General features: G+C 41.2%; 1 protein-coding gene across 4 annotated transcripts; it reads right to left on the bottom strand.

Moving 5' to 3' along the window:
- Positions 1–5,868: 5,868 nt before the first annotated feature.
- timeless (timeless circadian clock) lies at positions 5,869–20,758 on the bottom strand. Of its 4 annotated transcripts, none has more exons than XM_030729635.1 (30): positions 20,621–20,758; positions 19,151–19,306; positions 18,900–19,053; positions 18,557–18,671; positions 18,363–18,425; positions 18,149–18,250; positions 17,874–18,029; positions 17,652–17,785; positions 16,607–16,694; positions 16,329–16,505; positions 15,965–16,182; positions 15,781–15,884; positions 14,001–14,170; positions 13,791–13,916; positions 12,638–12,789; positions 12,274–12,371; positions 12,079–12,196; positions 11,752–11,953; positions 11,232–11,371; positions 10,893–10,972; positions 10,502–10,625; positions 10,322–10,404; positions 10,031–10,185; positions 9,647–9,866; positions 9,409–9,477; positions 9,122–9,240; positions 8,736–8,973; positions 6,696–6,747; positions 6,544–6,608; positions 5,869–6,456 (listed from the first exon to the last, which is right to left on the bottom strand). In XM_030729635.1, the coding sequence occupies exons 2-30, from the start codon at positions 19,233–19,235 to the stop codon at positions 6,329–6,331; spliced, it is 3,735 nt and encodes a 1,244-aa protein (XP_030585495.1). In that variant the 5' UTR covers positions 19,236–19,306; positions 20,621–20,758; the 3' UTR covers positions 5,869–6,328. The 4 variants fall into 4 exon arrangements, with proteins under 4 accessions (XP_030585495.1, XP_030585497.1, XP_030585496.1 ...); XM_030729637.1 differs by having other exon boundaries at positions 20,625–20,722; XM_030729636.1 differs by lacking the exon at positions 20,621–20,758 and adding an exon at positions 19,468–19,624.
- Positions 20,759–21,091: the final 333 nt, after the last annotated feature.

Raw genomic sequence — 21,091 nt, 5'->3', positions numbered from 1 at the left:
GACCATTTTTAATGAGATCTCGGGAGACTTCAGGCTGCTGATGGTGGTTTAATCTGAGCACCAGCTGAACATTGTTTAAAGGGGACATATCATGTAAAATCCACCTTTTTAGCCCTTAAATACATTTTTTTGGGTGTACTCTGAGTGTCTAGAAGTGCAGAAAATTTAAATTTATTCTCTCCTGGTGCTGCGTAGATATTTTTATATACTTTTTGGGTTATAGTTTTCAGTCTGTTCAGTTTTTCTCCATTCCCTATTACGTTTTCTTGTCCGCTACGTCACAGTATTTGCCGTGGAACTGCTAAACATGGACTTCCGGCTAACCAATTTCGTGAATCCGGCTTTTTTTTTTTGTTTTGCAGCGATTTTGTAGTCCAAGTTCAGTTATGCCGAAGCTGCAAGTAGACAAGTCAAAATGTTCGGTTGTTGGGTGTATTAACCCACACGATTACTTACATCGCCCCCCGGCACCAGAACCTCTTAGAAGTGCCTGTTTCTCTGCCGGTAGATAATCGTATCACTGCTATCAAACTACAAAAGTGGCCGAACGGGGTGGAGTGGCACGCTCTGCGACCTGGAGGGGGGCGGGGCTTGAAATGTCTCATTCATTTGAAGAGACCGTATCAAAACCAGTGCGCCTCAGAACAGGTGTAAACAGGTGTCTGTGAAGCTACAATAATGAGGAATTCAGACCAAAGCATTGCAGTTCTACTTTATATAGACCACAAGTGAATGATTTACACATGAAAAGGAAGGATTTAAAAGTATGATATGTGCCCTTTAAGTGTCACAGCTTACCCGACGATTGCTACTGACCGTGTGGATTCCTTTTATGACCACAGTGCACCTATTTTCTGATGGCTGCTTCCAGCAGGATAAGGCACTATATCACAAAGCTCAGATCATCTCAAACTTGTTTCTTGAAGATGACAATAAGTTCATTAACCTCCACCAGATCGCAACCCAGCAGAGCACCTTTGGGATGTGGTGGAATGGATGGAGGTGCAGCAGACAAATCTGCTGCACCTCTGTGATGCCATCATGTCAAAATCTCAGCTTGGAAGGTGAATGTGTCAACCACCAAAGGTTTAATATTTTAAAGAAATGCACAGAAGATGTTCAAAGCATATTTAAAGCTCACTGACAGCACTTGTGCAATTTTAAATCCATGAAACTATTAGATCATAAATCTTGCATGACGCACTTAGTCATTCTCCTCTTTTAGATTACCTTGGGGCACTGTAGGTTGGTGGGTAAATTCCCAGGAAAACGTACCTGCCTGTTCTGTTGTGAGGACTTCCTGATCAATTTGTACAGTTATTTTTCTCAGAATTCATGTGCATATACCTTACACAACATGATAAGAAAATGCTCAAACCCTTTATGTGCTGTATGGTTTCGTGTGTGTGTGTGTGTGTGTGTGTGTGTGTGGTAGCTCTGTGTATTCATGGATTAGACTGTGACTTTTCAGTGATGTAAATGTTTACTGGAGAGAAACAGCAGCGATTTTAACTCGGCAGAAATTTGCAGTGCTCTGTGAATTTTTCGGTTCTTCCTCGAGAGCACAAGAAAATAAGGTTAAATAGCTCACTTGTACTTGTATACTCATCTGACTATGGACACACACTATTTCTGGAAATGCAATGACGGGGGTTACATAGAGAAGCCTGCCAAGGAATTATTGTATTACAAGGCCTGTCAGACTGATCGGCAATATCTGATTCAAGCTTGACTGAACAAATTCAACAATGATTTCCATATGCAAAGATACACAGGGGGAGACTGAGTAAGTGGCAAACAACACGTGTAGGTTTCGACTCATAGGGCTGTGGCTGGGGCTATTGCTCAACAACACTCACGCACAACCGACTCCCCTGACTGTGAAAGAAAAAAAGTGCTCCTACAAGCAGCACTCGCAGCTGCAGCTCATTCCTGAATGTACCAGCATGATCCTCAGGGTCCTGTGTCACCAGTTGTTACTCTCTGTACCCAACTGATTCCCTGTGTGAGTATAAAGGGAGAAACAAATGAGTTGCCCCATAAACAAATCCACCTACACATCCATACACCAGTCTCTGTTTTAACACCCAGAGCTCAACAGGCGTTACTGGAGACATATATAAAGTATTAGTCATATATTTTTTTTACATTTTGCAATGTCCCCCTTTTTTTTAAAGGATGTGATATATATATATATATATATATATATATATATATATATATATATATATATATATATATATATATATATATATATATATATATATATATATATATATATATGTTAATCTTACGATACCCAGCACCACTGGATGGGAGCATGGATATGAAGAATGTAATTTGGTACATTTACTTGGTTGGTTTAATATACTGGTATTTTAATTAAGTGCTACTTGCTCCTTTTACTCGACTACATTTTGGATACAAATTTTGTACTTTGTACTCCATACCACTTATTTTAAACCCTTTGAGGATCTGCTGGTAGGTCAACTGCTGTTAAAATGACAGGTTTCTAACTACAATGGGCAAGAAGTCCTCTAAAAAATGCAGGAAATAAAAAAATCAACTGTTTCACAAAACCATCTACTGAGAAAATGTAACACAGTCACAACAGAAATAATTAAATAGCCGTTTCTTAAAGGAAACTTCAAGTTTTTACCCGATATGACACACTTAGAAAATACAACAGAGCTCAATGAGAAAAAAAAAAATGATGTCAGATATCTATCCTGATATGGACTGGGTAATGTGTTAGGAACAAAAGGACACAACATCGTTTGATGGAAATGGACATAGTCAACCTACAGAGGGCTGAATTCAAAGATCAACGTGAAAAAATTATGCAGCAAGGCTAGTCCATTTTGCTGAAATTTTATTGTAGCATCTCAAAATGATACTTAGCAGTTTGTATGGCCCCTACATTCTTGCATGCATGTCATACAACGTAAGGAGATGACGGATGGTGTCCTGGGGGATCTACTCACAGATCTGGACCAGGGCATCACTGAGCTCCTGGACAGTCTGAGGAGCACCTTAGTGGTGTCAGGGATCAAAACAATGTCCCAGAGGTGTTCTATTGGCTTTAGGTCAGGCGAGTGTGGGCAGTCATTGGTATCAATGCCTTCATCCTTCAGGAACTGCCTGTATACTCTCACTACATGAGGCCGGGCATTGTGCACCAGGAAGAACCCAGGACCCCTGCACCAGCGTAGGGTCTGACAATGGGTCCAAGGATTTCATCCCAATACCTAATGACAGAGAGCAGTTACCTAGCCTTTAGAGGTCTGTACGTCCCTCCTTGGATGTACTTCCCTATGGCAAATGCCAGTCAGGCTCCACGGTGCCAGGCAGAGAGCACAGGGCCCACTAGAGGACATCGGACCCTCAGGCCACCCTCATGAAATCTGTTTCTGATTGTTTGGTCAGAGACATTCACACCAGTGTCCTGCTGGAGGTCATTGTGTAGCTCTGGCAGTGCTCATCGTGTTCCTCCTTGCACAAAGGAGCAGATACCGGTCCTGCTGATGAGTTAAAGACCTTCTCCGGCCATATCCAGCTCTCCTAGAGTAACTGCCTGTCTTCTGGAATTTCCTCCATGCTCTTGAGACTGTGCTGGGAGACACAGCAAACCTTCTGACAATGACACGTATTAATGTGCCATCCTGGAGGAGTTGGACTACCTGTGCAACCTATAGGGTCCAGGTATTGCTTCATGTTCCCAGTAGTGACCTGACCCTAGCCAAATGCAAAACTAGTGAAAAACCAGTCAGAAAAGATGAGGAGGGAAAAATGTCAGTGACCTCCACCTGTAAAACTATTCCTGTTTTGGAGGTTGTCTCATTGTTGCCCCTCTAGTGCCTCTTGTTAATTTCATTAACACCAAAGCAGCTGAAACTGATTAACAACCCTCTCTGATACCTAATTGACCAGATCAATATCCCAGACATTTAATTCAATTCAATTCAATTCAATTCAATTTTATTTATATAGCGCCAAATCACAACAAACTGTCGCCTCAAGGCGCTTTGTATTGTGGGTAAAGACCCTACAATAATACAGAGAAAACCCAACAGTCAAAAACTACCCCCTATGAGCAAGCACTTGGCGACAGTGGAAAGGAAAAACTCCCTTTTAACAGGAAGAAACCTCCAGCAGAACCAGGCTCAGGGAGGGGCAGTCATCTGCCGCGACCGGTTGGGCTGAGGGGAGAGAAAAGATGCTGTGGAAGAGAGCCAGAGATTAATATCAATTAATGATTAAATGCAGAGTGGAGTATAAACAAAGTAAATAAGGTGAATGAGAAACAGTGCATTATGTGAACCCCCCAGCAGACTAGGCCTATAGCAGCATAACTAAGGGATGGTTCAGGGTCACCTGATCCAGCCCTAACTATAAGCTTTATCAAAAAGGAAAGTTTTAAGTCTAATCTTAAAAATAGAGAGGGTGTCTGTCTCCCGAATCCAAGCTGGAAGCTGGTTCCACAGAAGAGGCGCCTGAAAGCTGAAGGCTCTGCCTCCCATTCTACTCTTAAGTATCCTAGGAACCACAAGTAAGCCAGCAGTCTGAGAGCGAAGTGCTCTGTTGGGGTGATATGGTACTATGAGGTCTTTGAGATAAGATGGTGCCTGATTATTCAAGACCTTGTAGGTGAGGAGAAGAATTTTAAATTCTATTCTAGATTTAACAGGGAGCCAATGAAGAGAAGCCAATATGGGAGAAATATGCTCTCTCTTTCTAGTCCCTGTCAGTACTCTAGCTGCAGCATTTTGGATCAGCTGAAGGCTTTTCAGGGAGCTTTTAGGACAGCCTGATAATAATGAATTACAATAATCCAGCCTAGAAGTAATAAATGCATGAATGAGCTTTTCAGCATCACTCTGAGAAAGGATGTTTCTAATTTTAGAAATATTGCGCAAATGCAAAAAAGCGGTCCTACATATTTGTTTAATATGTGCATTGAAGGACATATCCTGGTCAAAAATGACTCCAAGATTTCTCACAGTGTTACTGGAGGCCAAAGTAATGCCATCCAGAGTAAGTAACTGACTTGATGCTACACTCTGATTAAAAAGTGTTCCTTTATTTTGTTGAGCAGTGTAATTTAACATTCTTAATTATAAATACATACATTCACTAACTCAAAGGCTCCTTACTTCTTGATGAAAATTCAGCTTCCTTTTGCATGAACATGTCTGGTTTCTAACTATTTAATGCATTGGTCAGCATGACGCCTCACACATCAGACAAATGCTTTTGGTCACAAACTGTGAGTCACTGCCATCAAATATACAAACTGTCTGATCCTGGTTTGACTTAAATTCATGAAGACCATGAGGTGCTTTTCTCTGTGCACAGGAAGTGATATACCTTTAACATCTCAGCCTAAACGGACTCCACCCACACAGCACTGCGCTCACATGCTTAACTCACAGCACTGGCTGTGGATTGTCAGCTCTGCGTCTGGCTATATGGGATGGGGGCAGAGCAGATGCTGTGACAGGAAGTCACTAACGTGGTCCAGATGTGAGAACAAGAGACCACCTCCAACACAGCTGGAAAACGTGGACGACTGCAGACAAGATGCAAAATCCACACGTGGAAGAAAAGCTGTATCAGACGTGTTGGTTTTTTTTTTTCACAAGTATGACTGAAATAAAAGAGAACAACATTTGTTCGTTGTTGTATTTTCATGCAGATCCTAAATGAGAGCAGGAGAACCACAAAACTATTCTCATAAATTGAAAGCTGCGTTTAAGTCGGTGTTCATTTAATTCAGTTAATAACATGTATACGCCCCCTAGTGTTAAAAAAGGAGGGGTGCAACAAAGACAAAACCAGGGCGCCACTCTGTCAGCAGTGGGGTTTTATTTATAAGAACACTTGTATAGAATTATCAGATCTAATGTCAACATTGAAATCAACTCAAAAACATACAGACTTGTAAGGATCCAAAAACATCCAGATAAAAAGTTTCATTTTAGAGAAAGCATGATGCAAAAACTTTCTCAGCATTGTTTGATATTTATGTGGGATTGCAATGAGAAAATAAAGGACTAACAAAGACTGGCAGAAGGTATTTAGCATAAGACACCAATGAATAGTCTGAAAGAGAAGAAAATCTTTTTTTTTTTGTTTTTCCTTTTAAACAGAATCCATGTTTTCATATGTCAGAGCAAAGCCATTGTTCCTTTGGGTTCTTTAGTCTTCCATTAATAGTTTCTCCTGTCTGGATTGCAGACCTCCAGAGGGGTGCATGCAACTCTGAGCAATATGCGGGACCTTTAATGCATCTCCCGTCTGCAGTTTTACAACCCATTAAAAGCTGTTACTAATCCTCCTCTTCCTCTTCATCAATTAAGACCATGCGTCTTCTCTTCACAGGAGCAGAGATATCCTCCCTGTCTGAATCTGCATCACCGTTTGTATCCGTAGCCATCGCAGCAGTGGAGTCATCCTCTGCAAAGACACAAACGTGAGTGAAATGATGCAGCTCTGTCATATTTAAACACCGGTAATACCTTAAAACAAGCAGGAGCACAATACCGTTCTCCTCGTCATCGTCCAAAACTCTGCTTCTGTTTCTTTTAGTTGAGCTTTTCGTCTGGGTTCTGATGTGCACATGAATATTTAAAGAATTAATAGATGATTTTCTGCTGATATTTAGCTTAACCGATTAATAAAGGGCGATTCCTCACCTCTCATTTACATCATCTGTGCCATCAACAGGTGTGACGTCTGACTCTGAAGCTAAAAATAATACAAACACAAGTTACATCAGTGTAATTACTGCGCTTGCAAATTCATAAATGCTTAAGAAACTAATTGTTTTAGCAGCCTTGCAGCAGATTCCCGGTCCAATTCTGATGCAGTTGTACAACCTTTCCAAACTGGCACAGCAGATGTGTGGTTTTTGACTTTCCATGATCTGCATGCTGCCCTTTTCTACCAATCTGAGATGTGACGATCAAAAACGTGCGGCAGAACTTGTTTACCATAATATACTTTAGGCAACACAGCAGTGCTTCACAAATGGAGGATTAAAATGAAACTGGTCAATAGTACTTAGGTATGCAAAAGACCAGTTCAACAAACTGAGTTTAAAAATAAACTCTGAGTTGATCAACTCTGGGATCGACAACTCTGATTTTTCAGTTCCACAACAGCTGATCGGAGTTGGTTCAATCAACCCCAAGTTAAGCACATCCCTGAGTTGAGAAGGCCATCACCAGTGGAATAAAGATGCCACTATTCACTATGGCAACGTGTAAATAAAGAGCTGAGCCTCCACTTTAATCCAGTGGACTTGAAAAAAAAAAAATGAGAGGAAACTTTAAAATACAATCATTTTGGTTTTAGACAGACCATCAGTTTCCATCAGTGTGACTGATTACAACATGACACATGATTGATCACTGATCAGTGTGTTCGGTGTCTGAAACTGTCTTTTTTTTTTTTTTTTTTTTTGGCCACAGTGGCTTTCATTGATAGCAGAGGGAGAGAGGAAACAGGGGAAGACACGCGGGCAAGCTGGCAACAGGCTGGGACTCGAACCCGTGCAGCACCCGCACCGCAACGCGGCATATATATGTGGTCGCCTGCTCCACTACTGAGCTACCCGGGCGCCCCAATACAGACAAGTTTTATTCAAACAGTGATTCCTACAGTAACATACAGTAAATGTTTCCAGTGCAAAGAAACTGGCTGACAGCCTGACAGCGTTAGCAAGACGGCAGAGTAATCTCCATCTGTCTTTATAGGTATATTCACAACTGAACTATTATGAAAGCGTTCATGTTAAATATACAACAACAAAAAAACAAAACATCTAACTGGGATTTCAATGCTGGCAAAAAAGTAAAATTTTGCAAATGAATTCACTCCGCTCCGAGCTTTCACAGCAGCTTTATGAATGAGGAGCTGAATCGGGGTGTCAGTCAGCTGGTTCAGGTACAGCAGAACGGGAGGAGTGGGAGAGAAACTCAGTTTGTTGAAGAAAACCTGCCAGCGAGCAGGTTGGGTTCATAGTCTGTTACTGCAGTGACTCACTCAGAGTTTAAGTCTCTTTCTGGAACAGAAACTCTGAAGTTTCCCTCAACTCAGAGTTAATACACTCAGAGCTGTTAGCCAAACCTGCTTCCTGGAACAGGGCCCAGGTCCTGTTTCTTTGAGTTGTTTTGTATTCAGTGAAGTTTCCTCTGTCTAGACTGCAAACCTCCAGAGGGCTGAATCCACCTCCAAACCACTTTAGTGAGCTTTTCTTTAAAAAAAAAGAAAACAACTCCTGTCTATAGTTTTTTTTTTTTTTTTTTACAGTGCCTGCAACTAATCCCCCCTCCCAAAAAAAAAAAAAAAAAAAAAAATCTTCCTGGCTTAATCTACAACATCTGCATAAGTCAGTTTCATTATTTTTTAAACTTAAGGCTTTATATAATTTATTTCTAAGCAACTACATATGCAAACAAACAATGGGAAATTCTTCACAAGCTATGAGAACATTGCTGTTCTAACAGATTAAACTGTAATGAAACTGAAACACAGCCTTTACCCGTTTACATTAAAGATGACTCTGTGTCACTGCTTCATTCTTGGCTATGTGACAAGCCAAAATGCTGTAAGCTGTAATGAAATGGTTTCATCCTAGACTGAAAATAAATCTGTCACACACACACACACACACGCACACACACACACACACACACACACACACACACACACACACACACACACACACACACCTGTATCCTCAGTAGTGTATTGTTTCCTCTTGCGTGCGAGCAGCAGAGCTCTCAGAGCCTGAGCTCTCTGTTCGCAAGACACTTCCTCCTCCAACTCCCCACCAAGTTCCTCTGTGGGGCTCCTGGTCCCGTCTTGCTCATCAGCATTTTTAGGGTCATCTTCCTTTGGACTAAGAGCTGCAGCGGCACTCTGGAGCTGAGATGCACTGATCTTTGGTGGGATTCTCCAGAACGACTCCTAAAAAGGAAAAACACTTTCTAACTAATCTTAAAATCAAGACTGTGTCAAAGTAACAAAAAAAGAAGCAAATGATAAAATTATAATGATGACAAATCACTCATTTGGCAGTGAACTAACACACACACACACACACCTACACACACACCTGTTCATTTGCAGGTGGTCGCATTCCCAATTTGCGCAACAGCCTTTGGAATCTCTTGTTTTCCATGGCGTCTTCAGTCGACTCTGTGAGAGGGACCAGTGGAACAGGCTGGGACAAACCTGGGGAAGGGACCACAATCATTTCATTGTCACAACAAATAAAAATCATTACAATTAGAGTTTCACATGCTGTGCAACATCCAAAGAAATGTTCCTGAAATCACCAAAAACAGAAAAAGACATTTCTGGAAAATTTTTTTTTTTTTTTTGCTGTGATGCTGTGCTCACCGTCTTCCATGCAATCATCTGCTGTTCTGTTCAGACAGTTCTGTAGCCACAACAAAGCCAAAGACATGCCTGTTGGAGGGGGACAACACATAAATGACATGCCTGTATTCTTAGAATTTTTGCAACTTACTACAAACATTTAATCCACATCATCACCTTACATATTATCAATGTATCCGCTCTGATCTGCCACCTAAGCGCAGCAGTGAGAACACGGGCAGTTTGGCCTTTGTCTCACCTTCCTGTTGCAGAGCGTACACCATGGTCTCTACATCAGGTCTCCTCCCTCCTGGGGAGTGCATGCCTTGGGTCTTCCTCCCACCGTTTGGTGAGCTCTCTCTCCCTTGCTCTTCAATTTCCTCTTCCTCACTCTCCTCAGACTCATCCTCTCGCTCTTCTCTGTCCACAGGATCGTCTTGGGTGCCTTGAGTCAGTTCAGCCAAGAACTCCTCTTCAGTCTGCAGCAGAAAACATGTTTGCATTTATTAAGAAATTGTAGTTTCTCTGAATATAATTCACTTAGCGTAGACAATATCTTGATTATTATCTTGTTTTTAGAGGCATAAGCAAGCTCCAAAGTTTTTAATCTCAGATTTTAAGCAGAAAATTCAAAAGTAGCTACCATTCCTCTACCAGTGCTCTTCCCATGAGCACTGCGACTTCTCTTCTTATAAAGTTCTCGTCTCTCAGACACCAGGCCCATACTGAGCAGCTTGTCGACCACGCGTGCACGGGACCGCTTGGCTGTGAGCTTCTTCAGGATGTTACCCAGAACATCTGTGAAAACAGATGATTCACACAAACTGTGACATCTTCATCTTTTATTTGCTGAGACTGGAACAGAGGGCAGTGAAAGGCCACTTAATTTTTCTGTTATTATTTATTTGAACAAAAATAATACAGTGTCTGTTACCATCAGAGTCCTTGTACTCCTCAAACAACATCTGCAACTCCATCTCCTGCTCCTCTGTCCACAGAACAATTTGAGTCCCTTTCCTTTGAATAAAAGAAACCTTCAATAATAGTCTTTTGCAGTGTACAGTTTATCACTATTCTATATCACATCCTTATTTACTTAAACTAGAGCACATACTTTGGTTTCTTGAGTTCTTTAGCATTGTCCACCAGACGCATATGAACCAGCTGCGTCACTACCTGACGGCGAGTGCGGTTGCTGTTGCTTAATAACGGCAGTAGAGTCTCCACGATGTCTGGCACTGTGCACAAGAATCAACAGTCAGTTAAAAAAAAAAAATAGTTTTCAACCTCAGTGCATCATGTTGAGCCTATTTGGTAACTTATAACCAGTACTGAGTTTATGTTAACTGGTTATTATGTAACAGTGCACCGGGTACTGTAACAAATTACTTTCTCCAGCGAGTCATTAGGTAATGAAATCACTATTTTTTAAAAAGTAACAAGTCATGTGTAAAACACTTTTTTTGAGTAACAATCCCAGCACTGCTTATAAAAACAAAGCAAACCTTGAGAATCGCGGTGCTCCTCATAGAGCTTCCGCAGTTCCTCTTCCTCCTCTTCAGTCCAAGCTGGTTTCTTTCCCTCTCTAACATATTTAGAACAAAGACAGAATACTTTAAACTAAGGAAATAATTACATAAACGTGCTTTACATTTTTACATATGATATGACACATTAATCGTTTTCACAAATGAGCCACGAGCGAGCGGCTGCTCAAAGCATTTGGTCAGGCAGGGGGGTGCTGCCTGGACAGAGCGTGCAGGAGGCAGCACACATGACAACAATGGATTTAGAAGAACACATATATGAAGGTGATGTAAACAGAAGCCAAATAAAGCACCCACCCATCATTGCTGTAGCCTTCTGTCATCTCACGTACGGCTCCCACATTTTTCCAGAATAGCAGCTCAACATACGCCTTGTTGTTTTGTGCTGCCAGTGATAAGAAACGCTTCACTAAATACCTGCCAAGGGTCACTAGTTCCTGTGATGGGGAGAAAGAAGGATAAGCAATTGTGTATCTTTCAATGCGCTCGATATCTCACATGCAAGGTGCCCTCTGGTGTTACCAATCACAAAGCTTCTTTCTCCTGAATGAAACAGTGTCGCCTGTCTCCCTTTGGTGCAGCTCCTGGCTGCACACCAGATAACCTTTCCTTTCCTCTATGAAGAATGCTTCAGGCTTAACCGATTCATTACCCACTTAATGCTTGTCAATTGAACCACCACGGTAGTCCCTGAATGTGGATATTCTGGTATCAGAATTTAGGATCAGTGGGCACTTCCCATAGTGAGCCATCTCACATGGACTTAAGAGAAACTGAACCTGGATTTACCTGGAAGGTTTTACTCTTGTGTCGTTACCTGGTAAGCAGCTGCAGCAGGGTCATTTAAGATTTTGTTGAAAATGTGGAAGACTGATAACTGGAAAAGCAGGGCGTCCATTTTGAGATCCACAGCCAAGCGGTGCAGCATTCGAGCAATGCAGTGGTTTGTGTGTGGCGTGTTTTTTGAATAGGATTTCAGTAGGAGAAGATATGGACGCACAATACTGGGGTTGGCAAACCTGTGACGACCGAGAGAAGCGGCAAACGTCCCATTAGGAAAGTCACAGAATGTGTATGCAAACAGACTCTAATGCAATATTTACTGCAATACTGTACAGACCAGCCACAAGTTACTCCTCCTCACCTCTTGATGAAGTCTAGAAAGTTGAACTCGGTTTCGGAAACCTGGACAGACTCCAACTCTTCCTCTTCAAACTCCGGCCCATCATCCTCCTCCTCCACGACAGCAGTCTCAGATGCTCCTGCATTAAAAAGCAAAGGTTTGACTCCTGCATGGAAGCTTTGGCACAAAGGGATAAAGATACATTTAAATACCTACTTGGCAGGTTGGCATGGAGGATCTGCTTAAGGAGTTCCAGTTCCTCTTCAGGTTCCACATCAGCTGAACCAAACACGTTTCCCTCTGGCCAAACTTCTCTGAACACGACAAGATAAAAACCTTAAAAACCTTTGTAGCTACACATGAAAATTCTCATTTATTAATTCAATAAACAGCAGTTTTTTAACCTTGTTAAATCTTCATATTTTGGGGGTTTTATTTCTGATAAGAGGCATTTTTCATATTCATACGATTTAAAATTGTGGTGTCACTTTAGAAACTGTGTTTTCAAAATTTAAACATTTTGCAGTATATATCATAAGAGTTAAAAGAAAAAAGAAAAATAATGCTGGATTTTACTGACCTGGCAGCACGCAGCAGCCCCAGAGCTTCTGGGCCCAGTCGAGCCAGCAGAGCGTCCTGCACTCTCACCATAGCCTCAGTACGTTGATCCTCCAGAGGAGTGTCAGACGTGGCATCAAACGGCACTATGCTTTCAGTTAAAGACTCAGACAACTGCAAACAGAGGAGAAGAGGTGGCATTCAGTGTGGGTAAGCTTGTCACATCAATAGGTTTTGGGAATTCTTAAGACCTTCACTGTGGAAGCAGCCCTGTGACAATAATTCCTCCCCGCTCCGCTTTGAGATATTAATATCCATCCAAATCCATCCATGCATTTGCTTAACTGCTTATTTAATTCAGGGTTGTGGGAAGGCTTACACAAGACTAAAACAGAGAGGCAAATAACCATTCATGTTCACACTCACAGCTCTGGCCAGTTCAGAAAGACCATTTAACCTAACATGCATGTGTCTGAACTGTGGGAGGAATCTGGAGTACCCAGAGAGAACAAGCACAGGGAGAACAACTCCTCCAGCTGGTAGGTCTGAACCAGGAACACACTCGCTGTGTGGAGACAGTGTTAACCACTGCACCACTGTGCTGCCCACTAATAATTAAAAGACACCCCCCCCAAAGAAAAAACCAAAAACAATAACAACCAAAAAACTAACAAAGATCATAACTGATCCAATTTAATACATAAAAAGGAGTTTTCAGAAAAAAAAGCAGGTACCTCACACAAAAAACCAAACAATTTTTAAATAATTTTGCATCTGTAGACCACCACAGCAGAATGTAAATGACTAAAATGATTAAAATGATGATGATCAGCTTTAATTGAAGGGGTTTAAAAAAAAAGTATCACATCATCCGTTTAGGAATTACAGCCATTTTTATACAGTCACCCAAATACTATTAGAAAGCTCTCCTGACCTTTTCAAAGACTTTTAGTTGCCTTTACATCATTTATTTCATCAATTCACACACAGCAACATTTGCAGTGCTTTGATTGTGTTTGCATTTACATTGTTCCATTTGTGTCTCTGGATATAAAATAGGGAGAAAACAAAACTTTGGGTCTAGCGGTATTTCCTACAAAATAATCTTCCCAAAAATGTTTTCATGTTTCTACGCTGCCAAACACACATCCCTTGAGGCTGATTCTCACACTAACCTTGAACCCTGTACTCTTCAGCTCTTCCTCCACAGTCTTCCAGGTCTCCTCCAACGCCTCCGGACTAGTTTCTGCGGCTGGCTCCTTCTTTTTGCCTTGAGACTTTTTCCGCTTCACCCTCTTCCTCTGAAGAGTCGACAGAGCAAATTTTAAAATTTCAAAACACAAAAATCTACACACACAAACTGCAAATTTAGCAAGAGAACATACCTGCACCATCAAGTTTCTGCGGCCTTTGCAGAAGCGCTCTAACATTCGCAAGAAGAGATGTGTTGACTCTATCAGGTCTTTGAGGTAAGACTGAGGCTGCTTGGTTTCATCAAATTTTCTCAGTAAGGTCAGGAAAATCTCTCTATACTCCATCAGGTAGAATATGTTACCTAGAAGGTGGAGGAAAAACAGGCTGGACAAACAATTTCTCTTATATTTGAATATAAACAAGGATTTAAACTAAGATTGTTTTAGTGCTATATACAGTTGTGGACAGAAGTTTACATACACGTCATAGGTGTGAATGCCACTGAAATTTTGGGCTTCCAGTGATTTATTTGAACTGTTCTTTTTTCAGTGTAGAATGATGGTACAGCATAAATCTTTAATGACTTACAAAAACAAGAATTAGGTGTCCCTTAACTTTAGTCAGATAATTCTGGCCGGATATTTGACCACTCTTATTGGCGGAATTGGTAGAGTTCATTTAAATTGGTTTTCTAGAACAGGCCCAGCCTTTAAGCGTAATCCTCAAATTTTTTTATAGTGTTGAGGTCCGGGCTTTGGGAATACCATTCCAGAAGCCTCTGGTTAGCCTGCTTTATCCATTCCAAAAGCAGGATTGATATGTGTTGGGATCACTGTCCTGTTGGAGGACCCAAATGTGTCCAAGTTTTAACCATCTAACTGTTTGAGGTGAAGTTGAAGAATTCTGAGGTAGTCCTCCTCCTTCAATATTCCATCCACTTTGTGCAATGTACCAGTACCACTGGGAGCAAAGCAGCCCCAGATCACACTACCACCACCATGCCTGACAGTTGGTACAGTGTTCTTCAGTTTTACTCATCCAAATATTTATCTCATCACTGTGGCCAAATAGCTCAATCTTTGTTTTGTCTGACCATAAAACTTTTCTCGAGAAAGCATTTGGCTTGTCCATGTGGGCAGCTGCAAATTTCGGGCTTGAAGGTGTCGATTTTGGAGCCGTGTCTTCTTTCTTGGTCGACACCCTCTCAGTCTATTCTGATGTAAAACTTTCTTCACTGTGGACAATCACGCTGGTGTTCCAGCAGTTTCCAGTTCACAGCAGGCTTGAGCCTTGGTGGTTCCTGAGTTGTTCCTGAATATCCTAATCAATTTCCCCTCATCTGAGAGTGACAGTTTGGGTCTTCTTCCGACCTTGGAAATGCGGTGACACATTATGTACAATTGTTTGAACTGATGATCTTGGAATCTGCAGTTGTTTAGAAATGGCTCCAAGAGACCTTCACAACTCGTGTAAATCTACAATTCTCCTACTTAGATCTTCACTAAGTTCCTTGGACTTTCCCCTTGTTCCATTGGTAAATCCAATGTATCACTGATTAATAGGCCTTGGCCTTGTCAAATAAAAAGAACCTTCAGCACCACTTATTAAAAGATTTACTTGAGTCTATGTATAAATTTGAGCCTGTATGTATTCTTTGACCCTGTGTGGATCAGAGAAAATCCAAAATAAATTCAAACTTGTGCACCCAATTCTTCTTCTTTTTTTTTTCAAGTCATTAAAGATGTATGCTGTACAATCATTCCACCATTGAAAAAAACAGTTCAACGAAAGCCCCAAATTACCACGACATTAATGGCCACGATGACTGTATGTAAACTTGTGACCACAACTACATATATATTTGAAGCAATATATAACAATCACACCATGTGAAAAACTGCCTAATTTAAATGTTGCCACCTTGAAAGTACGTTCTAACATTTTAAGCCTACTCTTAGGGCAGCGTCTTACTTTTAATAACACTGGAACTCTGCTGGATGCTTTCATCCTGCGAGCGGTCCATCTCATTCACAGTTAGCAGAAGTTCTTGATATGCCTTTAGTGCCAAGTGCATCCTAAAAAGACCAAATGACAGCAGTGTGGGACCGACTCACATATTTGTTTCCATTATCCTGCTTCTAAATGATCGTCTTACCTGCGGGACCAGGATGTGGCCTCTTTGCGGTCTGTGAGCAGCATCTCATAGTAGTTGGTAATGTTGCGCTCAATAAAATGAAAAGCACGGATAGACATGGTCTCAGAAACTAGATCGGCACGGAAATTACTGCCTCGGTTGAAAGCCATGAAAAAGCTGAGCGCCCACAAGTAATAGGTCTCATCGTGTTGCTGAGTCTGCTCACGAATGAGACTTTCCTGTTAAGAACACAAGCAAAGACAAAGATCTGGTGAGTGCTATGCTTTGTGTTTTTTTTGGTGTAAATTTATAGCATAGCACTTGAGGATTACTGGCCTTCACATCTATGATACAATAAATGAAATATTTAGTCACAGTGCCCGACCTTCACGAGGTACATGAGTCGATTGTAGCAGTTCTCCAAGAAGTCCACACAAAACTCTCGCAGGAACAGCCGAACATTTAAGGCTGACCGTCGTTTTTCCTCACATTCTTGGGCTTTTCGATGCCTCTTGGGAACGCGTCTCACTGCTTTGCCAATGTCATGAGTGTAATTTTTGAACTTTAAAGAAATAAAGAAATAAAATTAAATCAGTCACATTAAAATATTTTCTCTTAACACGCTTAATGCTGAGATTTCTTCATGGAAGTTGAACTGCTCACATTCTGAAGGTTCCTGTGATAAATCACATCTTTGTCCCCGATTGCCTTCAGTCCTTGAACAATGAAAGACCCTCCAAAGCGAGAGTGTCTAAGAGGAAAACAGCAGCATATACATGTGCCTCAGTCCTGAGGGTGGCATTTTTGAAAGCATATGACATTTAGTAGAAATTTAAATTTATTTTCAGCTCATATCCCAGTATAACATGAAGTCAGTTAAACTTAAGAGAAATTAATCTGTCCATGTAGAAACCATCAACCACTGTGAATCCATTTTCCCTGCTCTGGTGCAAATGAAAGCGAACACAGGTGTGCTGGAGAAGCAACCACAACACAACCCTCCCAAAAGGGAGTTTTGCAGTTGGTGGCCAGAGACCATTGCCTGCTTTTTATCCCTACTGACTGATTTTTGTCTAGTTTGCTTTTTGTGGCACTAAATCTTGCCGGTCCGTCCTGTTCTCTTCACAGATGGCAGCAGGTTGACAATGAGCATATTTGAGAGATGTGAAAGAATCTGGAGACGGCGTGGCAAATGTTATGTTGTCTGAAACATCATCCAGTATGAGTATTTTGGCAGTGGGTAAGTGATGGTCTGGGGAGGCATATCTTTGGAGGGTCACACACACTTCTGCATGTGTCTCAAGCACCGAATGTATTTCCATATGTTGCAATTATTAACATACATTAAAAACATCCTGAGGCTGACTGAGAATTTAGTCCCTAGATCAGGATAAAATCCTGAGCGTGTGGATAGCAGGCAAGAGTTAAATAATATGGTTCATGCCAAGAGGACAAAACTATACAAACTCTACAGAGTAAAGAGTGTTAATGGTTCACATGTAAGGCACAGTTTGTGAATGATGCAGAAATGCAGCAAGTACGAGCAAGGAGGTGAGTCTGACTGAGATTTTTGGAGTTAAGTTTAAGTTAGAACCCTTATTTACCCTGACCTTCCCACTCAGCATAGCATGAAAACATATGTGGACTTAAGCTCTTTTGTAAGTGGTGACTGTAACCTTGGGACTAAAGAACATCTGTGTGTCTGTACCTGCTTCCTCTCTGTAAGGTGCGGGAACGTTTCTCTGCATGCTCCTTCTGCCTCAGTGCCTCCAGCTCATCAGAGTCTTTCTTCTTCTCTTCCACTGAACGAGCATGGCCGGCACTCACCAAAGCTTCTGGAGTCTGTAAAGGGGGAGGGCGGGCAAGACAATGAAACACAGAACAGATAGAGCATCTATGTTTGCTCCCAAAATATTTCTTTCAGTCTAACCTGGTCTCTGAACATGAGGGAGATTATTTCCAGCACATGCATGCTCCACTGCTGCTCGGTCTGGGCCGATGCCAGGAACTTGATCAGGTCATCAAAGCCGCTCATGTGAACGGCCCACAGCACGCGGTCATGGACACTGGCATCATCATCCACTTTCTGCAAATAAGGACAAAAAAGAGAGATTAGGGATGGAAAGAGCAAAGAAAAATGGCTTGCAATGCACTTATTTGGAATTAGAAGAATTTATAAAGCTGGCATTCATGGTAAAGTCGGACCTTCTCTTCACTCGGGTTCGCAGGTACATGAAGCACATTTCTAACCAGCAGCAAAATCCTCTCTATCAGCAAGTTATCTTCTTCCTGTCTCTGCTCCCAGTCCTGAATGAGCAAAGGAGAAGAGGCAGACAGAAACACATGAAGAACTGGAGCCACCGTACTGAGTGGAAAAAGCTCGGATTAAAGCAAAGATCTAAACAAGTGAAACACTCACAAGTTGTAGAAGGTTGTACAATGTCTCACTCAAGATGCCAAACACACTCTCACTGGCAAATGCCTGAAAAAAGATTAAAAAAAAAAAAAAACACAAAGTGGCACATTTATACTGCATTTATATAAACATAATCTGCAAATATTTTCTTTTTAATGTCATAAAAAAACAAATCTTTCTTAACACTAGTCCAGTACCTCCTTATAGGCCTGCAAATGAGATGTCACTTGCAAAAAGTGATGCCTAAACACTGGGTCATCTGGGACTTTACCAAAACACAACATGGCAGGCTGAGTGAGGTTGACCATGAGCCTGAAAACAGAGTAAGTAACAGAGATTCTTTTTTACCAACTTCTATCAATAGAGAACTAAATTTATCCATTTTCTATAAATGACACATCACAATATTAACACACTAGTATTACAATAGTGTATTCAAGGACTTTATTATGATCTATATTTTAATCTATCACACTCTTGCCTATCTAAAATATTGACAAGCATAATTTTTTTTGAGATGAGACTTATCAGGATTTGTACCTGATGCAGGCATCGAATAAGGCTTTGTCTTGTCTGTGCTGAATGATAATAGGCAGAAGGTCATTCTGTACAATCTGGCTTTCACCCAACTGCTGCCGGACATCACGGGTGTCGTCCTCATGACGTAAATACCGGATCAAGTCTTTCACACTTTCTGTAGTTCAGAGACAGGGCGACTGTGAGAGGAGGACTGTCTGGATGCAAAACAAAAACAAAACAAGTGCATAGTTTTACATTTCAAATCAACTCACCTAAGCAATCAGCCTCCTTGTGATAGGTGTCTCCCTCCAGATAACCAAGAGCACTGCACGTTGCCAAAAGTTCACAATTCATCATGAATAAGTCCACACAGCATCAGGGTTCCCTTGAGTTGCAGAGGATCAATGTAATCAGCCAAGTTTAGTGACCTATTACACACAAAAACAGCCTCATCTCAGGATTGTCAGAATCATCACAAAAAAAAAAAAAAGAGACCATTCCAGGTGATATTTTCTAGTGGTAAAGAGGCTATATTGTCAAGAGCATTACAATTTCATCTGACTCAATCATTACTGAAATATATACTCACCGCCACTTTATTCAACTGCTTATTAATGCAAATATCGAATCAGCCAATCACATGGCAGGAACACAATGCATTTAAGCACATAAACATGGTCAAGACATCCTACTGAAGTCCACAATGAGCATTGGAACTTGGAGGAAAGGTGATTTCTCTGTGTGAAAATGCCTTGTTGATGTCAGAGAAAAATTGCCAGACTGCTTCGAGCTAAAAAACAAGCAAACAAAAAAAAAACAAGCAAAAAAAAACACAACTAAGGTATGTAGAAGAGCATCTTTGAAATTACAACACCTCAAATCCTGAAGCAGCAGCAGCAGAGGACCACCCCAGGTGCCACTCCTCTCCGCTAAGAACGGGAACCTGAAGCTACAATTCCCACAGGCTCACCAAAACTGGGCAATAGAAGATTGCAAAAATGTTGGCTGGTCTGGTCAACCTGCACATTTGGATGGCAGGCTCAGAATTTGGTGTAAACAACACGAAAGCATGGCTCCATCCTGCCTTGTATCAACAGTTCATGCTGCTGTGGGGAATATTTTCTTAGCACACTTTGGACCCATTAGTACCAGTTGCACATTGTTTAAATGCCACACCCACCTGAGTATGCGGCTGACCATATCTAGAGTATACCCATCATCTGATAGCTGCTTCCAGCAGGATAACGCACCTTAACACAAACCTCAAATCATCTCAAACTGGTTTCTTGATCTTGACAGTGACTTCGCTGTACTCAGTCCAATAGAGCACCTTTGGGATGTGGTGGAACAGGAGATTCTTATAATGGATGTGCAGCCAACAAATCTGCAGTGACTGTGTGATTCTGTCATATCAATATGTACTAAAATCTCTGAGGAAGATTTCCATCACCTTGTCGAATTAGTGAATTAGGGCAATTCTGTAGGCAAAAGGGGGTCCAACCAGGTACCAGCAATGTGTACCTGATAAAGTGACTGGTGAGTGTAACTTCGTAGACAGAATCTCCAATTTTGCATATACATATGCAAAATTATCTGTTTCTGCTGAGTTTATTGATTCAATCACCAACTTTGTGTACTAAGCCTCCGGTCTTACTTCACGGTGGTAATGTTTTGCCATCAGAGCAGTTAGCTTCAGTTTTACGTTTCAAACAGTAAGAAGAAAGTACAAACAACAGACTCACCTACCAACTGTCGATTCGGGCACTCTTTTTAGACATCCGCCAGCGAATTAAGCGAAAGTCTTTTCTATGAATATAATGCTGTTTTCAACGCGCAATCTCGCGCCAAGACAGAGCGAAAGCTCGAAAACCGGATGTAGAATGTCGTCACGATGAGCAATGTCTTTGCCCTGATTTTTGCCTTTCAGGCAGCGCCTTTCTGTGTTGGGTACTGACGAAGCAAACTACATAGAAGCTTTAAAAGTAAAGAACCTTTAAAAAAGCCAGTAGGATTCAATGTGTGTGTGTGTGTGTGTGTGTGTGTGTGTGTGTGTGTGTGTGTGTGTGTGTGTGTGTGTGTGTGTGTGTGTATGTATATATATATATATATATATATATATATATATATATATATATATATATATATATATATATATATATATATATATAGTTTGTTTTATCCCCTGTCCTCCAACTAAAATGTAGCTCTTCACA

The sequence above is a fragment of the Archocentrus centrarchus genome, chromosome 5, assembly GCF_007364275.1.
Source record: "Archocentrus centrarchus isolate MPI-CPG fArcCen1 chromosome 5, fArcCen1, whole genome shotgun sequence".
Taxonomy (NCBI): Eukaryota; Metazoa; Chordata; class Actinopteri; order Cichliformes; family Cichlidae; genus Archocentrus; species Archocentrus centrarchus.
Note: the sequence above shows the minus strand (reverse complement) of the source record. Positions and strands in the feature narration are given on the sequence as shown.